Raw genomic sequence first — 20042 nt, forward strand, 5'->3', positions numbered from 1 at the left:
TAATAGCCTGATATATAATAATTTCTGAAAGAAATCACGGGGTTAGCTTTAGCTTTAGTGTAGGTTGATGATTGCTGGTCAGAAAAGACAAAAAACAAAAAGAAAAAAAAGCTTACCAAGAGTATGGCGTCGATGCTGACCTCCCCTCTTTGATTATACCGAGAAATCAGGATCTCTTTCCCTATCCTCTTCTTCAGTCGTCTTCCTTCTTCCTCTTCCTATATATAAATGGCCTCCGCTCCTCTACTTCACGCGCGTTGCGCTTACTCGCCCAGATTCAGCTGCACCACTAATCGTCGCAGTGGAGGAGCTGGAGCTCTAGGCCCGTCGTCTTCTTCCTGTTGCTCTTCCTCGTCGTCCCTGGCCTTCTCTTCTGGTAATTCACACGATTCATCATGCCTAATTTACTGAAATTATAAGAAATTGAATTGGTTTTGAGTTTGCGTTTGATTTTGAGTTTCAGGTGCGTGTAATAGCTGGAGGAATCAAGGACTGAGAGCTCACGCTATGACGAGTCAGGGGAATTGGGCTTCTTCTTCTGGGGGTGTTGCGAGTGCGGAGAAGAAGCCTGATCATCTTCTTGTACTTGTTCATGGCATTTTGGCTAGGTATGTGCTCTTCAAGCTCTCAAAACAGCTGTGGAATTCTCATTTTGAATTGAAAGTCGTGTCGAAATAGGCTTGAAATGTAAACTGACAATGTCAGATAGGGTGCATAGTTTGGGAGTGAGATGAGTGTTGTTTGTGGTGTTGTGTTTTTGTTGTGAATGTATGCGATGGAACTGTGTGAAAGTAGTTATCTATTGAGTCGTTTTGATTTTGTTAGTCTTTGTTGAGATTTCCGTGATTGATCGTGCTTTTATTTTGTGTATTTGTGATTGTGCGGTTCTTTAGTCCTTTCTCCTGAATTGATACCTAGTTAACTGATTCTTAGTAATGCAGCCCGAGTGATTGGACGTACGTGGAAGCAGAATTACGAAAGCGTCTAGGCAGGAACTTCTTAATTTATGGTAAATTGATCTAACTTGCTTCAATTTTGTGGAACTTACTTTCTGCTTATGCTAGTTTGGAATGCGTAGAATTGATAAGTTATAAGAACAGTAAGGAACAGAGCCTAGTTAGAAAGAGGTAGTGGCGGCATTGAAACTCTAAGCAAGATAAAGCTCCTGTGTCTTTACTTATATATGGGGAAGAAAAATGTGTTAGCTTATAAGATTGCTTTACGAGCTTACCTGGTCTTCAAATGCATGAATTCAACACAGGCTGTTTTTAGTTTTGATAAACGACTTTTAACGTCATGCTTACTGAATTTCAGCAAGTTCCTGTAACACATACACTAAAACTTTTACCGGGATTGATGGAGCTGGAAAGAGATTAGCAGATGAAGTGAGTTTTGAAATCTACAGGCCACTAGTTGTAAAATTAAATTTTTAATTATTGATCATGAGAAACAAACGTACTTGCATAACCTTGGAAATTTTTGACTGACAGGTCATGGAAGTTGTGCAAAAGACAGATAGCCTGAAGAAAATCTCATTTTTAGCACATTCTCTAGGGGGTTTGTTTGCAAGATACGCCATATCTGTTCTTTACACACCCAATGATGTTCTCAATTCGGCTCTTGTTAATTCAAAAGCAACAACCTCTTTGAGACGAGGAAAGATTGCTGGTTTGGAGCCAATCAATTTTGTAACATTGGCAACCCCACATCTTGGGGTGAGGGGGAAAAATCAGGTAACTTTATTGTCATTAACTCTATCTCCCTTATGTAAGATGCCAATCTGGACTCAGCTAAGGTGTATTACTGTTTTCCAAAGTCATTCTGACTTGCCACAACGCCCATATACCCAGGGAAGATAGTAAAGGATGAGTAGATAGACTAACTTTCCTGTAAATGGATGTTGACACAGTTATTTATCTGGGACTGTTCACAAAGTCCATCGGACATTTTACATTATCAAGACACTAGAGAACAATTAAATATAGTACTGAGCTGCTGTGCTGATACTGAGACGTCATATGTTAAAAGCAGAAGAAAGAATAAAAAGGGATAGAAATGTGTGTTTAACAAGATTTGATTGCTTCTGTAATGCTTTATTATAGTTTCTGCATATGTCCTCTATATAGGACTACTTGAACTTAACCATCACATATGAAATTTGTATCTTGTTTTCTCTTTATCTGCAGCTTCCATTTCTTTTCGGTGTACCGTTTTTAGAAAAGCTGGCTGTGCCTATTGCTCCTATTATTGTTGGTCGGACTGGTAGTCAGCTTTTCCTCACTGATGGTAAACCTGAAAGGCCACCACTTCTTCTGAGAATGGCATCTGACTGTGAAGATGGAAATTTTTTGTAAGTCGAGCAATTTGTATCGATCACTATAGAAAATTATTTTTGTCAAAGTTCTATTATGGTTCTAATGTGTTTCATTTTGCAGGTCTGCATTAGGGTCGTTTAAATCTCGGATTCTTTATGCTAATGTATCGTACGATCGTATCCTTCTATGTATTATTGATTTTCTAGCAGAATCATATGGATGCCTAAACTTTCAGATTTCAATTCGTTAGCCGTATCATTACTATACCAGTTTCTTTAACATTATACAGATATGGTTGGTTGGCGTACATCATCCATTAGGAGAGAGAAAGAAATTTTGAAGGTGACAGTTGATATTATCATAGTTTGTAATTTATGTAAATTTGTGCTATCTATTGCCCAAACCAGTGTATTTTCTTTATGGAATCTTGGCCATCATGATTGTTAAGCTAACTATTTCAGCTTTTTATTAATTCATATACTGGAATACCTTTTAATTTTATAAGCATCAATCTGATGTTCTTAACGTTATCTGCAGCCTCCTCGCCGGTCTTTGGTTGGCTACAAGCATGTTGTAGATGTAGAGTATTGTCCTCCGGTTTCATCTGATGGGCCTCATTTTCCTCCTGAGGCTGCTAAGGCGAAGGAGGCAGCCCAAAGTAAACCCAACCAACAGAACACCTTGGAATATCATGAAATTGTTGATGGTAAGCACATAAGTGGTAGCAGATATTCAAATTAATGATTACAATGCAAACCTTTATTTGATATTGGGTATAATTTGCAAAGTATTGTGAACAGATGAAATGATACAAGGCTTACAACAGTTGGCATGGAAAAAAGTCGATGTCAGCTTTCATTCTGCACTGTGGCCCTTCTTCGCCCACAACAACATTCATGTACTGTTCTACATTATTCCTTCTTCATTGAATTTGCCTTATCTCTTTTGTATTCCGATTAAGTGGATTTCTCTTTGCAATTCTAGGTAAAAAATGAATGGCTTCACAATGCTGGTGCTGGAGTGGTTGCACACGTTGCTGAAACTCTAAAGCAGCAAGAATCCTCCACACTGACCGCCAGCTTATAGCTATAATCTGTATGTAAGTCCAATGATAATGATAACATGTAGAAAAACCTCACAGTACGAAATTAATCAATGAAACATATTGTTGGTCAGTATTGTGTATCCCTTCTCCTACCTCATTGTTCCGTTAAATAAGCTTTATTTGTCAGAAGATGTTGAAGGAATAGTCAGGCACATCAGGTTTCATACTCGGAATGTTGAAAGTGAAAGGTACAAGAACACATATACAGACATGCCTGAGAGGGATGTTCTCCACAAAGAGTTACAGCAGAAATATCGACAACTTAAGCGAGTGTTGTTGGTTTCAAGTTAGTCTTATTGGTATATAGCATGCCAATATGTACCAATAAGTTTGGTTCACCATTGGAACTTAAAAGGGTTCTCATGTATCAGACCCATACCAGTGGATTCGATTACTCAGAGTCAGTTGTTCATAACACATTGTAAAGCTGCCGGGGGCTTGTACAACCAGGACTTCCACCATTCATGAGCTTTTGATTGAATGCATTAAGATTGTTGGTCGATTTATATAAAGAGGTCATGCTAATATGACATGTATATATGAACCATTTCATGCCTGACTACTTTGTATTCAAAAGAGTTGGAGCTCAAATGCGAATTGGAGGCCCCAATTCTTTTCATATGGTTGCGAGTATTACCTGTATGTTGGCCTTGTTCTTTTGGCTTTTCTTTTCTTTTCTTTTTTTGGTCGAAGGCTTTTATTTTCATTGCTTTTATTCCTTCTGGTTTCCCAGCATATAATGTTGGGTTATGATGACCAGCCGGATGATGATGATCCCACAGTTCGTGACAACATACTACTGAAGCAACCACTCCATAGGCTACCATGGACAGTTGGATTTTAGTTATTTTTGGATCTGTCTTTGATGTGCAGGATATTGGTTATTTCAACAGAGTTGGGATCTGATCAACATTTTATCAACTCTCGTAGGAATTATAATTCAATCAATCTCCCTCATCAAACCTCCAAATGGTATAGTACTCACACCTAAATTCTCGCAAGGCTAGTGTTGAAGAGAAATTATTATATATACCTGTCACATATCCCACGTGGCGTATCTTCTTAATGTTATTGGTTTGTTTTTTACATTGATTGTTTTTTATTAGTTCTTATATATAAATAACTTTTGAAATTTTCATCGCGTGCAACATTATATTATGACATAATATGATTAACTTAGTACACCACATGACAATGTCACGTTGTGTGACGGATACACAAAATAATTACTCGGCGTAGACTACGATTTCCGACTTCTATATTTAATTTTAAGTAATAAAAGTCAACTATCATCACAACTCAAATAGCGTAAAGTGGGGAATACAATCACATCGTATTTTGGAAGAAGTGAACATTGAAAATTCAACATATATAATCGATTTTTCCTTCCATGTAACCGAAAATTTAACTACACAAGATTAGAGATAAACAATGATGAATTTGTTCTAAAAAGAAAAAGAAACTGTTGTCATTTTTCCTTTAATCCCCAACCTCCAATTCCGCCACAAATCCCACCCCCTCTCCACCAAACTAAATATGGCCCCCACCCCTCAACGCGCCAATCCGCGCGTGTTCCCAACCTCGCTTAGTCTTCTCTGTTAGCATAGAACCGGGTCCCACCTCGGTCCTCACCAACCCCATTCATACCAAACAGTTTCTCCATAACTTTCACAAAACAAAGAGACTGAGCGACTGAGAGAGAGAAGAGAAGAGAAGAGAAGAGAGACCGACGATGGCTGAGAGAGAGAACCACGTCTACACCGCAAAGCTCGCCGAGCAAGCTGAGCGCTACGACGGTATCTTCTCCGTCGTTTTCTCTTTTTTTTTCCTCAATTTTTTATATATTCCGATCAAATCTGTTCGCTTAGTGATGAAATCAAATAGAGCATAGAGCTTAACCTGACTCTGAATCGGCTTGGATTGTTTTTTATCATTATTTAGTGAATTTTGGAATGAGAATCTGGATTCTGGACTAAGAACAGTGTGAAAAGTCGAGATCTAGGACTAGGAGTTTGATTTGTTAGTTTCTGTTGCATTTTCGGAGTGGAATCGAGGTTAGGGTTAGGGTTAGGGTTGTGAGGATTTTGAGCTTTTTTTTTGTGTGTGTTGTGGCAGAAATGGTGGAGGCGATGACGAAGGTGGCCAAGCTCGACGTGGAGCTGACTATTGAGGAGAGGAATCTGCTGTCTGTGGGGTACAAGAACGTGATCGGAGCTCGGCGAGCTTCGTGGAGGATTCTGTCGTCGATTGAGCAGAAGGAGGAGAGCAAAGGGAATGATGAGAATGTGAGGCGTATCAAGGAGTACAGGACCAAGGTCGAGACGGAGCTCTCCAGCATTTGTAGTGACATCATGAGGGTGATCGATGAGCATCTCCTGCCGTCCTGCTCCGCGTTCGAGTCCACTGTGTTCTTCTACAAAATGTGTGTGTGGTGTTTTCGTAGGTTTTTCTTTGTTTGGTGTGAGTGTGAATTTCTGGGGTTTTGAGTGGTTTTGGTTTTGGGGTGATTTCAGGAAAGGAGATTACTATCGCTACTTGGCGGAGTTTAAGACTGGTGATGAGAGGAAAGAGGTTGCTGATCATTCGATGAAGGCTTATCAGGTATACAGGGCAATGCTTAATATGGCTAAAATGTTGTTTGTTTTGCTAAAGGAGACTAGGATAACAAAAGAAATAAAGTGGTTGAACTTTTGGTTGCGTGGACAGGGAAATGTAGAAATATAATCTAATTTGTGTTGCCCGAAACTAACAAAGCCTAGCTAATACTAGTGTTATAACTATTTAACGCAAGAATTTGGGGATAAAGACGACTGTTGTTGCTAGGATTTTTTTTACTAAATGTGATAAGTGTATCATAGTGGACAATTACATCAGGGTTTGAAGTTGTGGAAGGCTAGGGGAAATTTGAGTCTTAGGTACATTGCAAGATTTGGAATGTGTGGGTATTATGCAGTAGTGTGTATATGCGATTTCAAAATTATTGCTGGCCAAAGTGGTCAGCTATAAATTCTTGAGTGTGGGATCTCTTTTAGCTCCTTGATAATTTTTGTCATCCTTCTAACTATTTGTCTTGATTGAGATACACATGACACTTGATATTTACATTTACAATGTGGTTGCATGAGACTAGTGTGGAGAAATGGTTGTATTTATACGCTCCTCTCGTATATAAACTGTCATGACATTATTGTGTTTTAGTTTGCTGTCCAAATGAATGTCACTCAAATTCTGTCTGTGTTAATCTATTTGCAGGCAGCTTCTAGCAAAGCAGAGACTGATTTACCTCCCACACATCCCATCAGGCTGGGATTGGCCTTGAACTTCTCTGTCTTTTACTATGAAATTTTGAACTCTCCTGAAAGGTAAACTATTCATTGTGATCAGTATTCCTGCTTTGTATAATTAGTTAACTAGATTACGTAATGTAATGTTTTGTTTGATGACAAAAAGCAAAAGTAGAAGAAAAGATATTTACTTGGTTGTACATTGGTAACTTTCACCAGAGCCTGTCACCTTGCAAAACAAGCTTTTGATGAAGCTATCTCTGAGCTGGATAATTTGAGTGAGGAATCGTACAAGGACAGCACCTTAATCATGCAACTCTTGAGGGACAACCTCACATTGTGGACCTCTGACATTCCAGAGGATGGAGGTAATTATAAGTTATTGTGAGCGTGAAAGTAGGCTGCCTTGTTTGTGTTTCCATTATATTGAGGATGGTGGCTTTATGGATAATGTCATTTCATGTAAATGCATTAGTATGGACTTGTTGTATCTTTTTTCTGGTATTTACTTTATATCTGTGTCTTTAACTCTGGGAGTGTCTTTTGACATATGAAGATGGACTAGTGGTAGTCTGATCTTTGCCAATTTGTTACGTAGGTATAGCTTCAAATTTCACTTCATATATTTCATTGCAGTTGTATGGTGCAGTTAAATGTTCTAATAAAGTCGTTGTCTTTGATCATCAACAACAGCCAATTCAGACTTTTGTTCATTTCAAAATGTGCACACTATTTATTTTTATACTCTTGGCTTTTCAACCTGCATGCAAGAGAGCTTTGTCTTGCTGGCTCGTCCATGTAGGAAAGCGATTGTTGACAGTGGTTAGATACCATTAAATGATTTCTTAATACCTTCTGGGGGGAACTAAAACGATATTGTTGTCTTGGGGAAGGTAGAATTAACCGACGTGACTCTTTGTTTCCTCACACATGTAACGTGGTTATGTGAGACATAATTCTGATAGTGTTTTCATACAATAAGAATTGGCTTTATGCTTAATCCTAGGAAACTTAGAAGATAATATTAGATTATTAGAAATCGAAAATATTGCCAATATAATTAGAAGTAGGACTAATAATCAAAACTAGTGTGTTGTTTTTAATGTAGCGAAGATGTGAATTGGTTATTAGGTCGTTTTCTCCTTTTATTTTATCCGTAAGACCAGTAAAGGTTCTGATTAGATCACAGTGAGTTAAAGGTAGAGAGTACTTGGATTTGTAACAGCCTTGTATGATAGATAATTGGTCAGTTATGTGGACAAATTTGATGTTATTTAGTCGACATGATCCTTTTTGCTAGGCATAGGTTTATTTAAACAAGTTCTTTGTAATTGGAAATTCTAGAACATATATGAGGTGGAATCACTGCTATATGGGATTACTGCAGATTATGCATGTGGCATTAAAGGGTTGAGATATTGTTTGGGTTCACTGCACATAATCTGATAGTAGTGTCAAGATGCAGCTGGAACTGTATTCGATCATGCTTTTGTTCTAATATCTTAGGTTGTGTCCCACTTTGTTCCAAATTCCCCTTATGATTGACTCTCTATTTCTCTCTCCTGCTCTCCCAACTTTTCTTGATGACATCTGTATGATTCATTCATCTATTACTTTGCTGCAGTTGAAGAAGCTCAGAAGGCAGACAGCTCTGCGAAGGCTGGAGGTGAAGATGCAGAGGTAGCTTCTTTGTTGTAATATCTATGTTGCTTTCATTTTTATTACAATTAGAATGTTTGTAACATCGTTATTTTCATTTTCCTATGGGCAGTGACCTGGCATGGACCATGGATAGGACTCGTGTACTTTAAGGATGGAGAAAACTTGCAGGGTCTACTTTTAGGCTGCTTTTATTTTCTGATTTTTACAAACTGAAGTAATATTTGGGATTTGTAGTTTGACATGTTACTGTAGCTCATTTGCAACCCTGAATTCTCTTTCCATGTTGTTGACCTAATGTAAAGGCTTTTCTTCCCACCTATCATTCATTCGTTGAGAATGTGACTCCATTTGGTTGGAGACTTGGGCTTTCTTTATCTGCCCCTTTTATCAATCCCTCTCATCATTTCCGTTTTCCTCAAGCCATGATAACAGAAAATCAAGTAATGCTAGTTATTTTCGCACAAGCCGACCAGTTACTGCTTTTGATTAGAAAATGCGTGTTGATCCCTAAATCAAACAATGGCTTTGTCGCTCCAATGGTGAGAATCATAAATACGACATTGATGTTCTTTCTTAATTCGTGAGTCTAGAGAAACTTAATATTAGTTGCCACTGGAAATTTATTTTCCGGTATATGTAGGTATGGTCTGTACGTGTTTCAAGGCAGATCGAGATTTAAGGAGCAAAAGAACGAGTCAAAAGCCACATGTAATTTAAGCAGGTAAGAACATTACAATACAGTGAGGTCTTGAACTAGACAGGATGGTATGAAATTGGGAACCTCAGAAAAGTAACAACTAACAGAAACCCAAAACAAATCTTCCACAATATACGTAGTCTTCTCCCTTATATACAGGAACCTTTCTTTCTATTATAGTCCTCGATCTCCTGATTTCAATAGATCTCCAAGGCATTTTTGAAGCAGCAGTATCAGTTAACAATATGGCCAAGTCTTGTATTATCATCCTTGCTTCAGCCCTTTGCTTCTTGTCCCTCATCGACAACGTTTATAGCGACGAAAAGGCAAAACTCCAGGTTGAAGGCGTGGTCTTTTGTGATAGCTGCCGCATCCAGTTCATCACCAGAATCGACGAGCTCATCAAAGGTTGGTACACAAACTAAGCTTACTTAATCTCCTAAATATATCATTATTTTCTTACAATGCTAGAAAACATTCACGGTGGCAGGTGCAAAGGTGAAGTTGGAATGCAAGGACCGGGACAGTGGTAGCATAACCTACAGCAAGGAAGCCGAAACCAACGAGCAAGGAAGGTACTCAATTGAAGTGGACAGTGATCATGAGGAGGAGGACTGCGAGGTCGTCTTGGTGAGCAGCCCCAACGAGGACTGCAAAGAGATCAGCCACGAGTTACACCAGCAGACCAGTGCGAGGATTAGTCTCACAACACACAATGGAATTGCCGGACCGGTGCGCATTCCAAACCCTCTTGGCTTCATGAAAAAGGAAATTGCTCCTGAGTGCCCTCAGGTGCTCAAGGAACTCGGACTCACTCCCGATGGCGACGTTGAATAACTTGTTATTAGTCATTCATTATTTACATTATGAAATAGGATTCTTGTTTCTCTAAGTTCGAGTATTCAATAAAAGTGTTTGATATGATTTCGGTACTCGATTCATGTATGCTGTAGTGCTTATGGGGTTCATTTATTCTGTTGTATTCACACAACGGTCTAGCTAAGCCTTCTGTGTGGCTTATGAGCTGAACAAATCGAACTGCTGAAGTACTAGCTAGTTTAGTACTCATATATTGGTTGTTCTATGGTTTCTATCTATATATCTATAATTGATGCGTGTACGTTCATGTATAAACAAGCATTTCCTACTAGCAAATCAGAGATTTTGAATTTTGAATTTTAAACTCTCTTAAGTAAATCAAGTATATATTGAATTACGTTACTCAATTGTTGGAAAATGAAAAAGAATCCAGACCTGAAAACTGGAAATGCTACAAGTCTACAACCATTCAAGATGAATTCTGGAACTTCATTTACTCCACGAATTGGCTTTGATCATTCCATCACGTTCTCTCTTCTGATTCATAATTATCACTGGTTCTAGAATGACTTTGTTGCAGGTTTAAGCTCCATGTGATTTAAGGTCCATTAAGTAATCTTTATCTGAGAAACTTACGTACCTTCGTCTTTTGGGTCTGAGGCCGGCTAAAATGAACCGCATGACTGATCATTGAAAGTTTCAGAAGGAATTAATAATTATGATATATAGCTAGAGTGGTTATGCAAATATAGTTTTCATCAGTCCAGCCAAAATGAACTAGCCCCTGTACGTATCAGCCACCCATTTGAGCTAGATAATAGAGCTATAGAGCTTATTCTGCAGGTTAATTAATCTTCTTTTTAGAACTAGAAGTGCTACTGGAGAAAGGCTATGCGAACGTATTTCAACAATTAAGGTAAGGCAGAAAACTGTTGATCAATATGACACTACAGGTGATTGTGGGTCATAGGCTCATCGCAAACAACATAAACTTTTGATATATATCCTATCAAATTGGGCAAAGTTTCTCCAGCAACAATATCAACTGAGGTTTCTTGAGCAATAGTATACAAAATTCACAATGAGATTCTTTGCAAACTGTGTCAATGAGAGGCGGGGTGTGGTGCGATCCGATCTTCTTCGATCAGAAACTGTGGTTGTGGCATTCAACTACTCTTGTGAAGCTGCTTGAGGTTCTCGAAGTTAATCTCAGGACACCACCTTCATACCAAAAATGATCTCTATATTTTGATATCTTCTTGTGAAGCTTTGCATAAGATTTCGACTTAAAAGAGGACATGACTAACTTACATGATCGAGGTCATAACGACATTTTCTTTTGGGAGAATTGAATTGTATATGGGAAAAACTTTTGTCCTGAATTATTGATTCATTGTTTGAATGCTAAATATAAGGTAAGGACATGGATCAATATGTAAGTACTAAAGAACGGGTCTTCATTAGAAACAGAAGCACAAAGCAGATCCCCAAAAGAAGGTAACATTTTCCTGATATAGATAAATGCATTCCTCTAATTAGTCTGCATGCGAGTACATAGCTGATCTTGTCCTATTCTTGGTTGGAATTTCAACAAAACAAGAAAAACAAGCAGATAGTGTTTTAAATTAACAAAAATGGCTCAAACTTGTTCTACTACGCTTGCGGCCTCTGCTGTTTGCTTCTTGTCCCTCCTCATAGTTGCTCACTGCCAATCTGATGCTGCTTCTGCTGGTGCCGCCTCGGCCAACGCCAATGGAAAGATTGAGGTGGAGGGTATGGTTTTCTGCGACAACTGCCGTGTCCGCAACATTACCACGGTCAGTGCGATGATCGCAGGTATATATACGTATACTAGACCTGAGTTTTAATTTAATTGATGATTTACGTACGTACTGCATGTGCACGCATGCACCATCATCGATCAATCCAATATCCATGTTCTTCTTTTGATTTATAGCTTAAAAGCCCTAGCTAGACGAGGCTGACAAGATATAGTCACCGGTGGATCGGATCTATAAGAGAGGCAATTGGAGTCGATATAAGACATTATTAAGAACTCAAACTTGATATCTAGCTAGAGTTATTAATTAGCTAGTGTCTGTATATAATTATGTTCTCAAACACCAATAAAGCAATTATTTCATGCATTCTAAGCTTCAGAATTAAGTTCAGATTATCACATTGCACATAGGCATGTCAGTGTTACGTATTAGCGATGTTGATTATATAGCTATTACCATTTATAATTGCGTTAAGTACTGTGTCTAAATTAGCCTTGTTTAGGTGCAAAGGTGAAGTTGGACTGCAAAGGCAGTGGAGGCACAAATAGCTTTGAGGGTGTGACGGATCAGTACGGTAACTACCGTGTTGACGTGACTGGAGGTCTAAATGAGGTTTGTGAGATCAGTCTTGTGAGCAGCGGCGACCCCAACTGTGCTGAGGTGAGCCCCAACTCTCGCGTAACCCTAAACCTTAAAGATAACCAGGGCATGGTCTCAGCCAAGCGCCTTGCCGAACCAATCAGCTTCATGACCAAGCAACCTGCTCCTGCCTGCGCTGAGGCACTCCAAGAGGAACAACAATCTTCATAAGAGCTATTGGATCATTTAGATCTTACGTTTATCACAAGCAATATAGATTTATAAGATTGTTGAATAAATGGATTTTACTCGTTCCCTTATGCGACCATATATAAGGGCTATGATCGATCTCTAATACTAGCTTGAATTCCTTTGTTTTAGTAACTTCTTTTACTAGAAATTTGGTTTAGGTTAACTATGTATTATTGTTCTTGAATGAGGTTGGTTCTTTGTCATTGGCTAAGGATCGGATCAATATTGAGTTGAAGTATTTCCACATGCATGGAAAATAGTATGATACAGTTTTTTTTTCTCGAGGTATCGACTATCGATCAACACAATACCTGGTTGACTTTCAAGCCCTAAATCAACATACGCTGATGATGTAGTACGATGTCTGTCCAAGGTTTTTTACACACCAATTGGCTGCATGCCTGCATATCAAGTAACTGTAATAGATGGCCGGTGCCATTGTGTATGGTAGCTGCACAATGCCATTCGTAATTTATGGAGAATCAATAATTCGAGTTTGAGCTTAATTATAATTCCATGCATGTCACTAACCATAAAAAATCTTAAGTATAAGGTTCTGTGTTCCTTGGCCGGCCACTGGGAGCAAAAGTGATTCGGAACTTTATACTGTATATAACTATATAGCAGTATATCATCAAATGCAAGATATTAATAGGATGACATTATAGATTCCGGTTTTTGAATATGATACATAAATAAAGAAGACTGCTCCTATCTCCATCAGTTTTAAGTCTTGTTACTCTTGTACTTGCAACAAATTATTAGAAGTACGTACTATACACAAATGTTTGTAGTAACTGATGAGTTTGGTTGAAGATTTTAACGATGGCGGAAAAAAAAACAAAATTTACTCTTTATACTATACTAAAAAACATTAATTATTCTTCCAAAGAAAGCAAAAAATCCATAATCTTCACACTATTTAGCTTGTTCTTGGATCTGAAGATTTCACCCCCACAAAAATGTATAAATTTCGATTTACAAAAAAGAAAGGTATATAACCAAAAAAAAAAAAAAACTCTAGAAACCCGGTTGCCCATTCGCCAAAAAAGCCAAAACCCACATCTTCTCCTAAATGCTATTCACCCGCCGTCACCAGCAGCCGTGAAAACCCCCTCCTCCGTTCTCCTATCCCCTCTCCCTCTCTCAATTCCTATCATCGCCAAAACCTTCCTAATTTCTTCTCTGTATTAATATTCATGGCGTCAAGGACTTCTACAAAAGTAATGAGAAACTTTTTGCTGAGAAGAACAGCATGCACTCCTCCAATTGGGATTGGAGCTGCCAGGCATGCCTCCTCTGCTGCCCCAAAACCTTCCAAGATTCCAAAGATTCCTCATTTTTCCAAAAGGGTATGTTTTTTCTCTCATTGCCCATGTTTCTGTTTTATGTAAAGTTTGCATCTTTATGATTGGAGGCAATCACAGGAAGAGAGATATGTGTTTGGAATGTTGTTAGTTCAAGTTTGGTGCAGACCCATTTCACCTAAGTGGTGAAAGGTTGTGTCTTTTTTATGTTGGTTTTGAGTGTTTGGAAGAAGAGTGAGTGTTTTGTTTGGTTTTCTGAAGTGAGGTTTTGAATGGTTTTAGGGGCTATTTACTGCGACCACCTTGGGGTTGGTTATAGCTGGAGGAGCTTATGCAAGCACAGTTGATGAAGCAACTTTCTGGTAAGTTCTTTTTTTATATATGATCACAGCTTCTCTACTTTTGTTTGCAGTTACTGTACTTTAGATATTGTATGTATTTTACTGCAAAGTATGAGCATAACTCATTGCCTTAATCAACATGTTGGGTAGCTTGAAACTTGAGTAGGGTGGTTTTACTTGGTGAATTACGTTAAACTTGCCATTGCCACCTAGAATATGATGGGAGTAGTATGCTTCATTGTGGAAAGTAAATTGATTTGGAAATGTCTAGGATGCTAAGAGAGAATCGCCTGTAATGCTTGTGATTATTACTGAAAGTGTAGTGTTTAGCCTTTAAAGGTTTTAGAAGACACCTTGAATGATTTTTTAATAAGATGATACGATGAAACTTATCAGTAAAACAATCTGGTTCTTCATTAGGTGAGGTTTTTGTTGTTATGCTATTGTGTACTTATTTATGTTTATGAAGCCAGAAAGTGTATACGCACGATTATCAGTTTTTTGTTGAATGGCCTAACTCATATCAAATATTGATGTTTAAGTTTATACACACAAGTTGCTGATATTGGATATCAAATTTTGAAGTGGGTGGCTATTCTCAGCTACCAAACTTGTGAATCCATTCTTTGCTCTTCTGGATCCAGAGTTTGCTCATAGACTGGGAGTCTCAGCCGCAGCACGTGGTTGGGTTCCTAGGGAGAAGAGACCAGATCTACCAAATTTGGGCCTAGAAGTTTGGGGAAGGAAGTTCTCAAACCCTATAGGTCTTGCTGCTGGCTTTGATAAGAATGCTGAGGCTGTTGATGGCTTACTTGGTTTAGGATTTGGCTTTGTAGAGATTGGCTCAGTAACGCCTGTTCCACAGGAGGGTAATCCAAAGCCTCGTATCTTCAGATTACGTGACCAAGGGTAAGAGCATTATTTTCCTCAATTTTTTTTTTATAATCTTAATCTGTTGTTCTGATATGGCACAAATTTACACTGAAATTTTCTTCTCACTTATGAATGTTCTTGGATTCTGAGAATCTGACGTCTTCACTTTTTTCTGACTGATGTCCTATCAATCTACTTGCAGGGCTATCATCAATCGATGTGGTTTTAATAGTGAAGGAATTATTGCTGTTGCAAAGCGGTTGGGAATCCAGCATGGTAAGAGGATGTTGGATGAAACTTCAAGTACTTCATCTTCGTCAACTGATGAAACCAAAAGTGGAGGAAAATCTGGCCCTGGCATACTGGGCGTGAATCTTGGGAAAAATAAAACAAGTGAAGATGCTGCTAAAGATTATGTACAAGGGATCCATTCCTTGTCCCAGTATGCTGATTACTTGGTAGGTTCTTCCCTACTGATTTCACCTTGCATAGTAATTTATCTGACTAGGGAGACTGTGCTGCTTTGTAACTAAACACAAGTTTATTACCATTAGTTTGAATTGTGTATTGTTGCTAAGGTCAAAACACAGATGTTCTGCCATACAGTCAAGTCTAGGGAGAAAAAACTAAAGAAATAAGTAATCCTTCAATTGTCATAATTGTTGGGTTTCCAGCCCATGTGTTTTTCCTAAGATGGTTTCTTAGAGTATGGTGTTCCGGTAAGGATATGGAATCCTTATTGATGATGGTTTACTTGTAGAAAGAGGAGGCTTTACAGCCTACTACTATTAGGATTATGATTTTTGGTGAGGAAACATGTTTGTCCTTATGGCTATATAAGGAGGGGTTATGCTCTAGGTTTAGGCATCACAGAGACAAAGAGCATAGTGTGTTCCATTCTCGGTTAGAGGGTGAGAGAGGGCATAGAGGAGAAAGATAGGAAGAGAAGAGTCATTGTTTTCTTAGTCTTTCTTGTGTATCCATTATTAATATAGTGGAAGTGTGTGTTTCTATCCGGTGGATGTAGGCAAAGTTATTTGCTGAACCACCTTAAATTTGTGTTCTTGTGTTCTTTTCTTTGTGGTTGTTTCTCTTGGTTTGTTGTGCTTGTTCTGTTTCTCTGACTAACTTGTTGACCGATTCACTACAATAATTTGGGGTAAAAGTTGTTGAAGCAGGTAACAATTACCTACCACTTCAACAATATTTTGGTAATTATTCACAGACAACACTTACGGTGTCTCCATACATATTCATTCTTAACCCTGGTGGCATATTTATCAACTTATTCCGTTGTAGGTGATTAATGTTTCATCACCCAACACCCCGGGGTTACGTATGCTTCAAGGAAGAAAAGAGTTAAAGGACCTCGTGAAGAAGGTACAGAGCTCAAAGCAGGAACTTTGTTTTGTTCAATATTGTCATTCACCAAACTACTGCAAATATTGGCTCTTGTAACACTCTTTTTTATCAAGGTGCAAGCTGCTCGTGATGAAATGCAATGGGGGGAAGAGGGCCCTCCTCCATTGCTCGTGAAAATTGCTCCAGATTTGTCTAAAGAGGACCTCGAAGATATTGCTGCAGTATGTATATATCTGCTTGTAATGTTCTTCTTTTCTCCTTAAGATGGTGCTCTCATGGTTTTCTTGTGTATGGATACAGGTGGCCCTAACTCTTCACTTGGACGGATTGGTATGTCTCCTTCTAAAAACAAACCTAATGACTCCTTTTTTGGCATGTATCATGCATATTAAATTGTAATTATTACTTGCTTTATGCACCATTAGGATGCCCAACTCTGCGCTGTCATCAAAGATGTCTTACTTCTTAGATGATGCTGTTGAGGCGGGTGTTAGTAAAATAAAATTTATCTGCATATGAAATACTATATGATTAACGATCACACATTGAGATTTCTGATGGAACTGGGGCCGGAAAAGCTCTTTATTTGGCTTATGTCAAGAAAGGCCAGAACCCAACTTATGAGAAAGATAGGAATATCGGCTATGTAATCTCATGCTGTGAAATGATGACTTTAGGGTTTCTCTACGTTACTGATGGATTTATAATTTCAGTATTTAGGACTTATGCTTGAACTGATGACTGTAGGATATTCTTTATGTTACTGATGGGTTTTAATTTTAGTATGTGGGGTTTATTTGTGAAACATAGTTTATTGCATGGAAAATTTATGCTTTAATTTGTTTGTAGATTATATCAAACACAACTGTTTCAAGACCAGAGTCTGTTAGTGGAAACCCAGTGTCTTCTGAAGCTGGTGGCTTGAGTGGGAAACCACTCTTTGATGTGTCTACCGGACTATTAAAGGATATGTACTTGTTGACTAGGGTATATTGTCTTTTCATATAGCTTGTTATTTCGTGATGTTTCCCGGTTGATTGAAGTCGAGATTGTAATATTTGGTTTTGTTGAATATAAATCACAGTTTGGTTTATAATTTTTTTTATATGTTATCATTCAGGGGAAGATTCCTTTAATAGGGTGCGGGGGCATTTTCAAGTAAGTTTACAATCCTTTATTGGTTTTTTCTTTTTCCTGTGACAACTCTATTCAGGGCTAGTGGTGCTTCAGTTTTTATATGCTAATCTCTGTCTGTTTATGCTATTGATTTAGTGGCGAGGATGCTTATCGAAAAATACGAGCTGGAGCAACTCTTGTTCAGCTTTATACAGGATTTGCCTATGGAGGGCCTGCCCTCATTCCCCAGATAAAGGTAAATTCTGATGCCAAATGAACCTTAATGTCTTCTGATGTCAAAATGAGATATTCAAAAATGAGCTTACATTCCTCTCTCTTCTCCCTTTAGGCTGAATTGACTGAATGCTTAGAAAGAGATGGCTTCAAAACTGTTATTGAAGCAGTTGGTGCAGATTGCAGATGACAGTGCCCTTTCGCATCCCAGGAGTTGGCCAAGTGTGTTTAGGAAGGAAAGCAAATTTTTATATGGCATAGTGTACATTATGGTTTAAATGTTTTTTGTCATCCTTCTGTGGGGGATCAACGTGAGTCCGGAGTGTTTTAGAGAGATTAGGAGAGAATTACTCTGATTGAAGAGGTATTCCTTTGTTTGTACTAATGTGAATGCTGATATTAGCTGCTAGCAAATAGACCAAATGAAACCTAATGATTATTAAAAGCTTCTCTAACGAAGATTCCAGATTTCATACATCAAATATAGGCTCCAGATTTTGTTGGTGGAGACGTGCTATCTGCTAAGTGCAAACAGATCTTAACATTTGTCCCTAATTTTACTTTCACCAAATATATGTGCAGTAGCATATTATCATCTTAGTTTTTCTGGTAAACACATTTTCAGAATTTCCCAATATGAACTAAGAAGGTTGATCTCCATTCTCTTATCATCTTAATTTTTCTGGTAAACACTTTTTCAGAATTTCCTGATATGAAGGTTGCTTATAATTCATATCTAGAGAAGGGAGGTTTTCAAGCAAATCATTAAAATCATATCCTTCCGACATGGTCAAATGTCCAGGTCTCTTTATAATATTCATGCTGCATTTAAATCAGAAATTCCTAGGCTTCCCCATGACTTCATTTGCACGATTGAATTCGTGAGAGCATTGCATTTCAATTAGAAAAGATCGATTTCTGAAACGGTTTAACCTAATGATCCAAGCAATATATATCAATAGAAATGTCATTTCACTGCTTATATGTATGGAATAAGTGATTGATTACGAAATACCCATTTCACCACTTGTATATATGCACCCTTACATTAGGCTAACAAAGCACATATTATATTGGTTAATTTCATATTCATGAAATACTAAAATACACAATGAAGAAAAATATCAGCAGGAAATGATCAGCTGCATGTTTGACCACCTGAGCCACTCCTCCGCCGCTTCACCACCGGATAAACATGTCGGAAATCGTCCTGTACCGCCGCCACGTGCCACTCCTCCACCACCCCTTCCAGCTCAAACCGGTGCACCACCTCTGAACCCTCATACAAACAAGCCTCCGGGAAACCAACCAACTCCCGGCACGGAGGCTTAGTTTTCCGACGGCCGGATCCCACTGGCACGTTCCGTAGAGCCCCACCGGCCGTCCAGTACCTCTGGCAGCCCTTGCAGAAGTGTCTAGGCTGGTTTACGTTGTAGTTATTGAAGTAACAAAACTTGGTCTCCATGCTCTTGCATCTTGGGCATGGTATGATCTTCTCTGGCCTCTTCATCTCCACCGTTTGGTCATGAACGTCGTCGGCTTTCTTAGCCTGCTGATGATGACGATCATCCTTAACTACTACTTGTTTGTTCTGCAATGTAATGGTTGCCCCAAAAAGCTTAATTCCGGGCACATCTTGGCCGCTGCTAACCTCAGCCATGGAGTTATAAGAATGAGAGACACGAAGAGAGAGGTGTGTTAAGCTCTGAATGCGAGGGGCACACAACCTAGCTTGTATGGTTTTAAGGAAGGTGGGTGTACTACTGCTTAGGTTACGACTTACGAGTATATATATACACGAGCTGTGGGATAAAAGTGCTTAATATAAAAGCAGAATTATCCATGTAAAAATCCATGTGACAGCCGCCAAGAAGCCAGGCAGGTCCGCAGGTGGGTTTGGAAAGAGCTAAGGTTGAGCTTTTTGCATACATCATATCTCCACTGACTCCACATCACAATCGTCTAGTTTTCCATACTTATATAAGAGGTTTCATTAGAAGCCTGTATTGTGAAAATTTCTCTTAATTTGTGAATCCTAACTGCCTCACTCGTAATATAATTCATAAATAATCATAATTGAGTAGAACAATACACAACTATCAACTAGTGTAATCACTGCAATATATGTATCAAAAATCAGATACACGATAATTTTTCACTAAAAAGTCTAAAGTGTGTAAATTACCAGACAGATCTCAAACCAGTGGTGATGAAAGTCTAAAGTGCTTCTCATTTTGAACAATTGTTTAACAAATAGAAGTGGTGATAAGGAGCATAAAGCTATAAAAGCCCTGAGTGTTGCTAATGAAAGTTGT

At 38.5% G+C, this 20042-nt stretch overlaps 6 protein-coding genes across 12 annotated transcripts; 5 read left to right on the plus strand and 1 right to left on the minus strand.

The window, feature by feature from the left end:
• The first annotated feature begins 115 nt into the window (after positions 1–115).
• LOC126786139 (putative lipase YDL109C) lies at positions 116–4308 on the plus strand. Of its 6 annotated transcripts, none has more exons than XM_050511875.1 (12): positions 116–376; positions 464–608; positions 942–1009; positions 1315–1385; positions 1491–1733; positions 2187–2350; positions 2436–2491; positions 2605–2657; positions 2853–3021; positions 3116–3213; positions 3300–3414; positions 4294–4308. In XM_050511875.1, the coding sequence occupies exons 1-11, from the start codon at positions 229–231 to the stop codon at positions 3399–3401; spliced, it is 1317 nt and encodes a 438-aa protein (XP_050367832.1). In that variant the 5' UTR covers positions 116–228; the 3' UTR covers positions 3402–3414; positions 4294–4308. The 6 variants fall into 6 exon arrangements, with proteins under 6 accessions (XP_050367832.1, XP_050367828.1, XP_050367829.1 ...); XM_050511871.1 differs by lacking the exon at positions 4294–4308 and adding an exon at positions 3548–3952; XM_050511872.1 differs by lacking the exon at positions 4294–4308 and adding an exon at positions 3551–3952.
• An 811-nt stretch (positions 4309–5119) lies between these two features.
• LOC126786146 (14-3-3-like protein B) lies at positions 5120–8778 on the plus strand. The gene is made up of 7 exons (XM_050511884.1): positions 5120–5216; positions 5536–5842; positions 5934–6021; positions 6673–6782; positions 6924–7072; positions 8329–8384; positions 8476–8778. Exons 1-7 carry the CDS (start codon positions 5153–5155, stop codon positions 8476–8478), a joined length of 777 nt encoding a protein of 258 aa, XP_050367841.1. The 5' UTR covers positions 5120–5152; the 3' UTR covers positions 8479–8778.
• A 179-nt stretch (positions 8779–8957) lies between these two features.
• LOC126786152 (olee1-like protein) lies at positions 8958–9993 on the plus strand. Of its 2 annotated transcripts, XM_050511891.1 has the most exons (3): positions 8958–9087; positions 9268–9471; positions 9554–9993. In XM_050511891.1, exons 2-3 carry the CDS (start codon positions 9309–9311, stop codon positions 9898–9900), a joined length of 510 nt encoding a protein of 169 aa, XP_050367848.1. In that variant the 5' UTR covers positions 8958–9087; positions 9268–9308; the 3' UTR covers positions 9901–9993. The 2 variants fall into 2 exon arrangements, with proteins under 2 accessions (XP_050367848.1, XP_050367847.1); XM_050511890.1 differs by having other exon boundaries at positions 8975–9471.
• Positions 9994–11516: 1523 nt separating this feature from the next.
• Positions 11517–12473, plus strand: LOC126785731 (olee1-like protein). The gene is made up of 2 exons (XM_050511355.1): positions 11517–11718; positions 12166–12473. The coding sequence occupies exons 1-2, from the start codon at positions 11517–11519 to the stop codon at positions 12471–12473; spliced, it is 510 nt and encodes a 169-aa protein (XP_050367312.1).
• A 1039-nt stretch (positions 12474–13512) lies between these two features.
• On the plus strand, positions 13513–18149 carry LOC126786138 (dihydroorotate dehydrogenase (quinone), mitochondrial). The gene is made up of 11 exons (XM_050511869.1): positions 13513–13846; positions 14084–14163; positions 14728–15051; positions 15218–15473; positions 16315–16395; positions 16491–16598; positions 16678–16707; positions 17227–17364; positions 17498–17535; positions 17650–17749; positions 17843–18149. Exons 1-11 carry the CDS (start codon positions 13694–13696, stop codon positions 17915–17917), a joined length of 1383 nt encoding a protein of 460 aa, XP_050367826.1. The 5' UTR covers positions 13513–13693; the 3' UTR covers positions 17918–18149.
• Positions 18150–18727: 578 nt separating this feature from the next.
• LOC126786149 (cyclic dof factor 4) lies at positions 18728–19459 on the minus strand. Its single transcript, XM_050511886.1, has one exon. The coding sequence runs from the start codon at positions 19385–19387 to the stop codon at positions 18866–18868; it is 522 nt and encodes a 173-aa protein (XP_050367843.1). The 5' UTR covers positions 19388–19459; the 3' UTR covers positions 18728–18865.
• Between the last annotated feature and the right edge of the window lie 583 nt (positions 19460–20042).

This window comes from Argentina anserina, chromosome 3 (genome assembly GCF_933775445.1).
Source record: "Argentina anserina chromosome 3, drPotAnse1.1, whole genome shotgun sequence".
NCBI lineage: Eukaryota > Viridiplantae > Streptophyta > Magnoliopsida > Rosales > Rosaceae > Argentina > Argentina anserina.

Coding starts and splice junctions, on each gene's coding strand:
- LOC126785731 (XM_050511355.1), top strand. CDS start 11,517: ATGGCTCAAACTTGTTCTACTACGCTTGCGGCCTCTGCTGTTTGCTTC. Junction 11,719..12,165: donor GGTCAGTGCGATGATCGCAG/GTATATATACGT, acceptor AGCCTTGTTTAG/GTGCAAAGGTGAAGTTGGAC.
- LOC126786146 (XM_050511884.1), top strand. CDS start 5,153: ATGGCTGAGAGAGAGAACCACGTCTACACCGCAAAGCTCGCCGAGCAA. Junction 5,217..5,535: donor GCAAGCTGAGCGCTACGACG/GTATCTTCTCCG, acceptor GTGTTGTGGCAG/AAATGGTGGAGGCGATGACG. Junction 6,022..6,672: donor ATTCGATGAAGGCTTATCAG/GTATACAGGGCA, acceptor ATCTATTTGCAG/GCAGCTTCTAGCAAAGCAGA.
- LOC126786149 (XM_050511886.1), bottom strand. CDS start 19,387: ATGGCTGAGGTTAGCAGCGGCCAAGATGTGCCCGGAATTAAGCTTTTT.
- LOC126786152 (XM_050511891.1), top strand. CDS start 9,309: ATGGCCAAGTCTTGTATTATCATCCTTGCTTCAGCCCTTTGCTTCTTG. Junction 9,472..9,553: donor AATCGACGAGCTCATCAAAG/GTTGGTACACAA, acceptor TCACGGTGGCAG/GTGCAAAGGTGAAGTTGGAA.
- LOC126786139 (XM_050511875.1), top strand. CDS start 229: ATGGCCTCCGCTCCTCTACTTCACGCGCGTTGCGCTTACTCGCCCAGA. Junction 377..463: donor GTCCCTGGCCTTCTCTTCTG/GTAATTCACACG, acceptor TTTGAGTTTCAG/GTGCGTGTAATAGCTGGAGG. Junction 609..941: donor GTTCATGGCATTTTGGCTAG/GTATGTGCTCTT, acceptor TTAGTAATGCAG/CCCGAGTGATTGGACGTACG.
- LOC126786138 (XM_050511869.1), top strand. CDS start 13,694: ATGGCGTCAAGGACTTCTACAAAAGTAATGAGAAACTTTTTGCTGAGA. Junction 13,847..14,083: donor TTCCTCATTTTTCCAAAAGG/GTATGTTTTTTC, acceptor GAATGGTTTTAG/GGGCTATTTACTGCGACCAC. Junction 15,052..15,217: donor TTCAGATTACGTGACCAAGG/GTAAGAGCATTA, acceptor ATCTACTTGCAG/GGCTATCATCAATCGATGTG.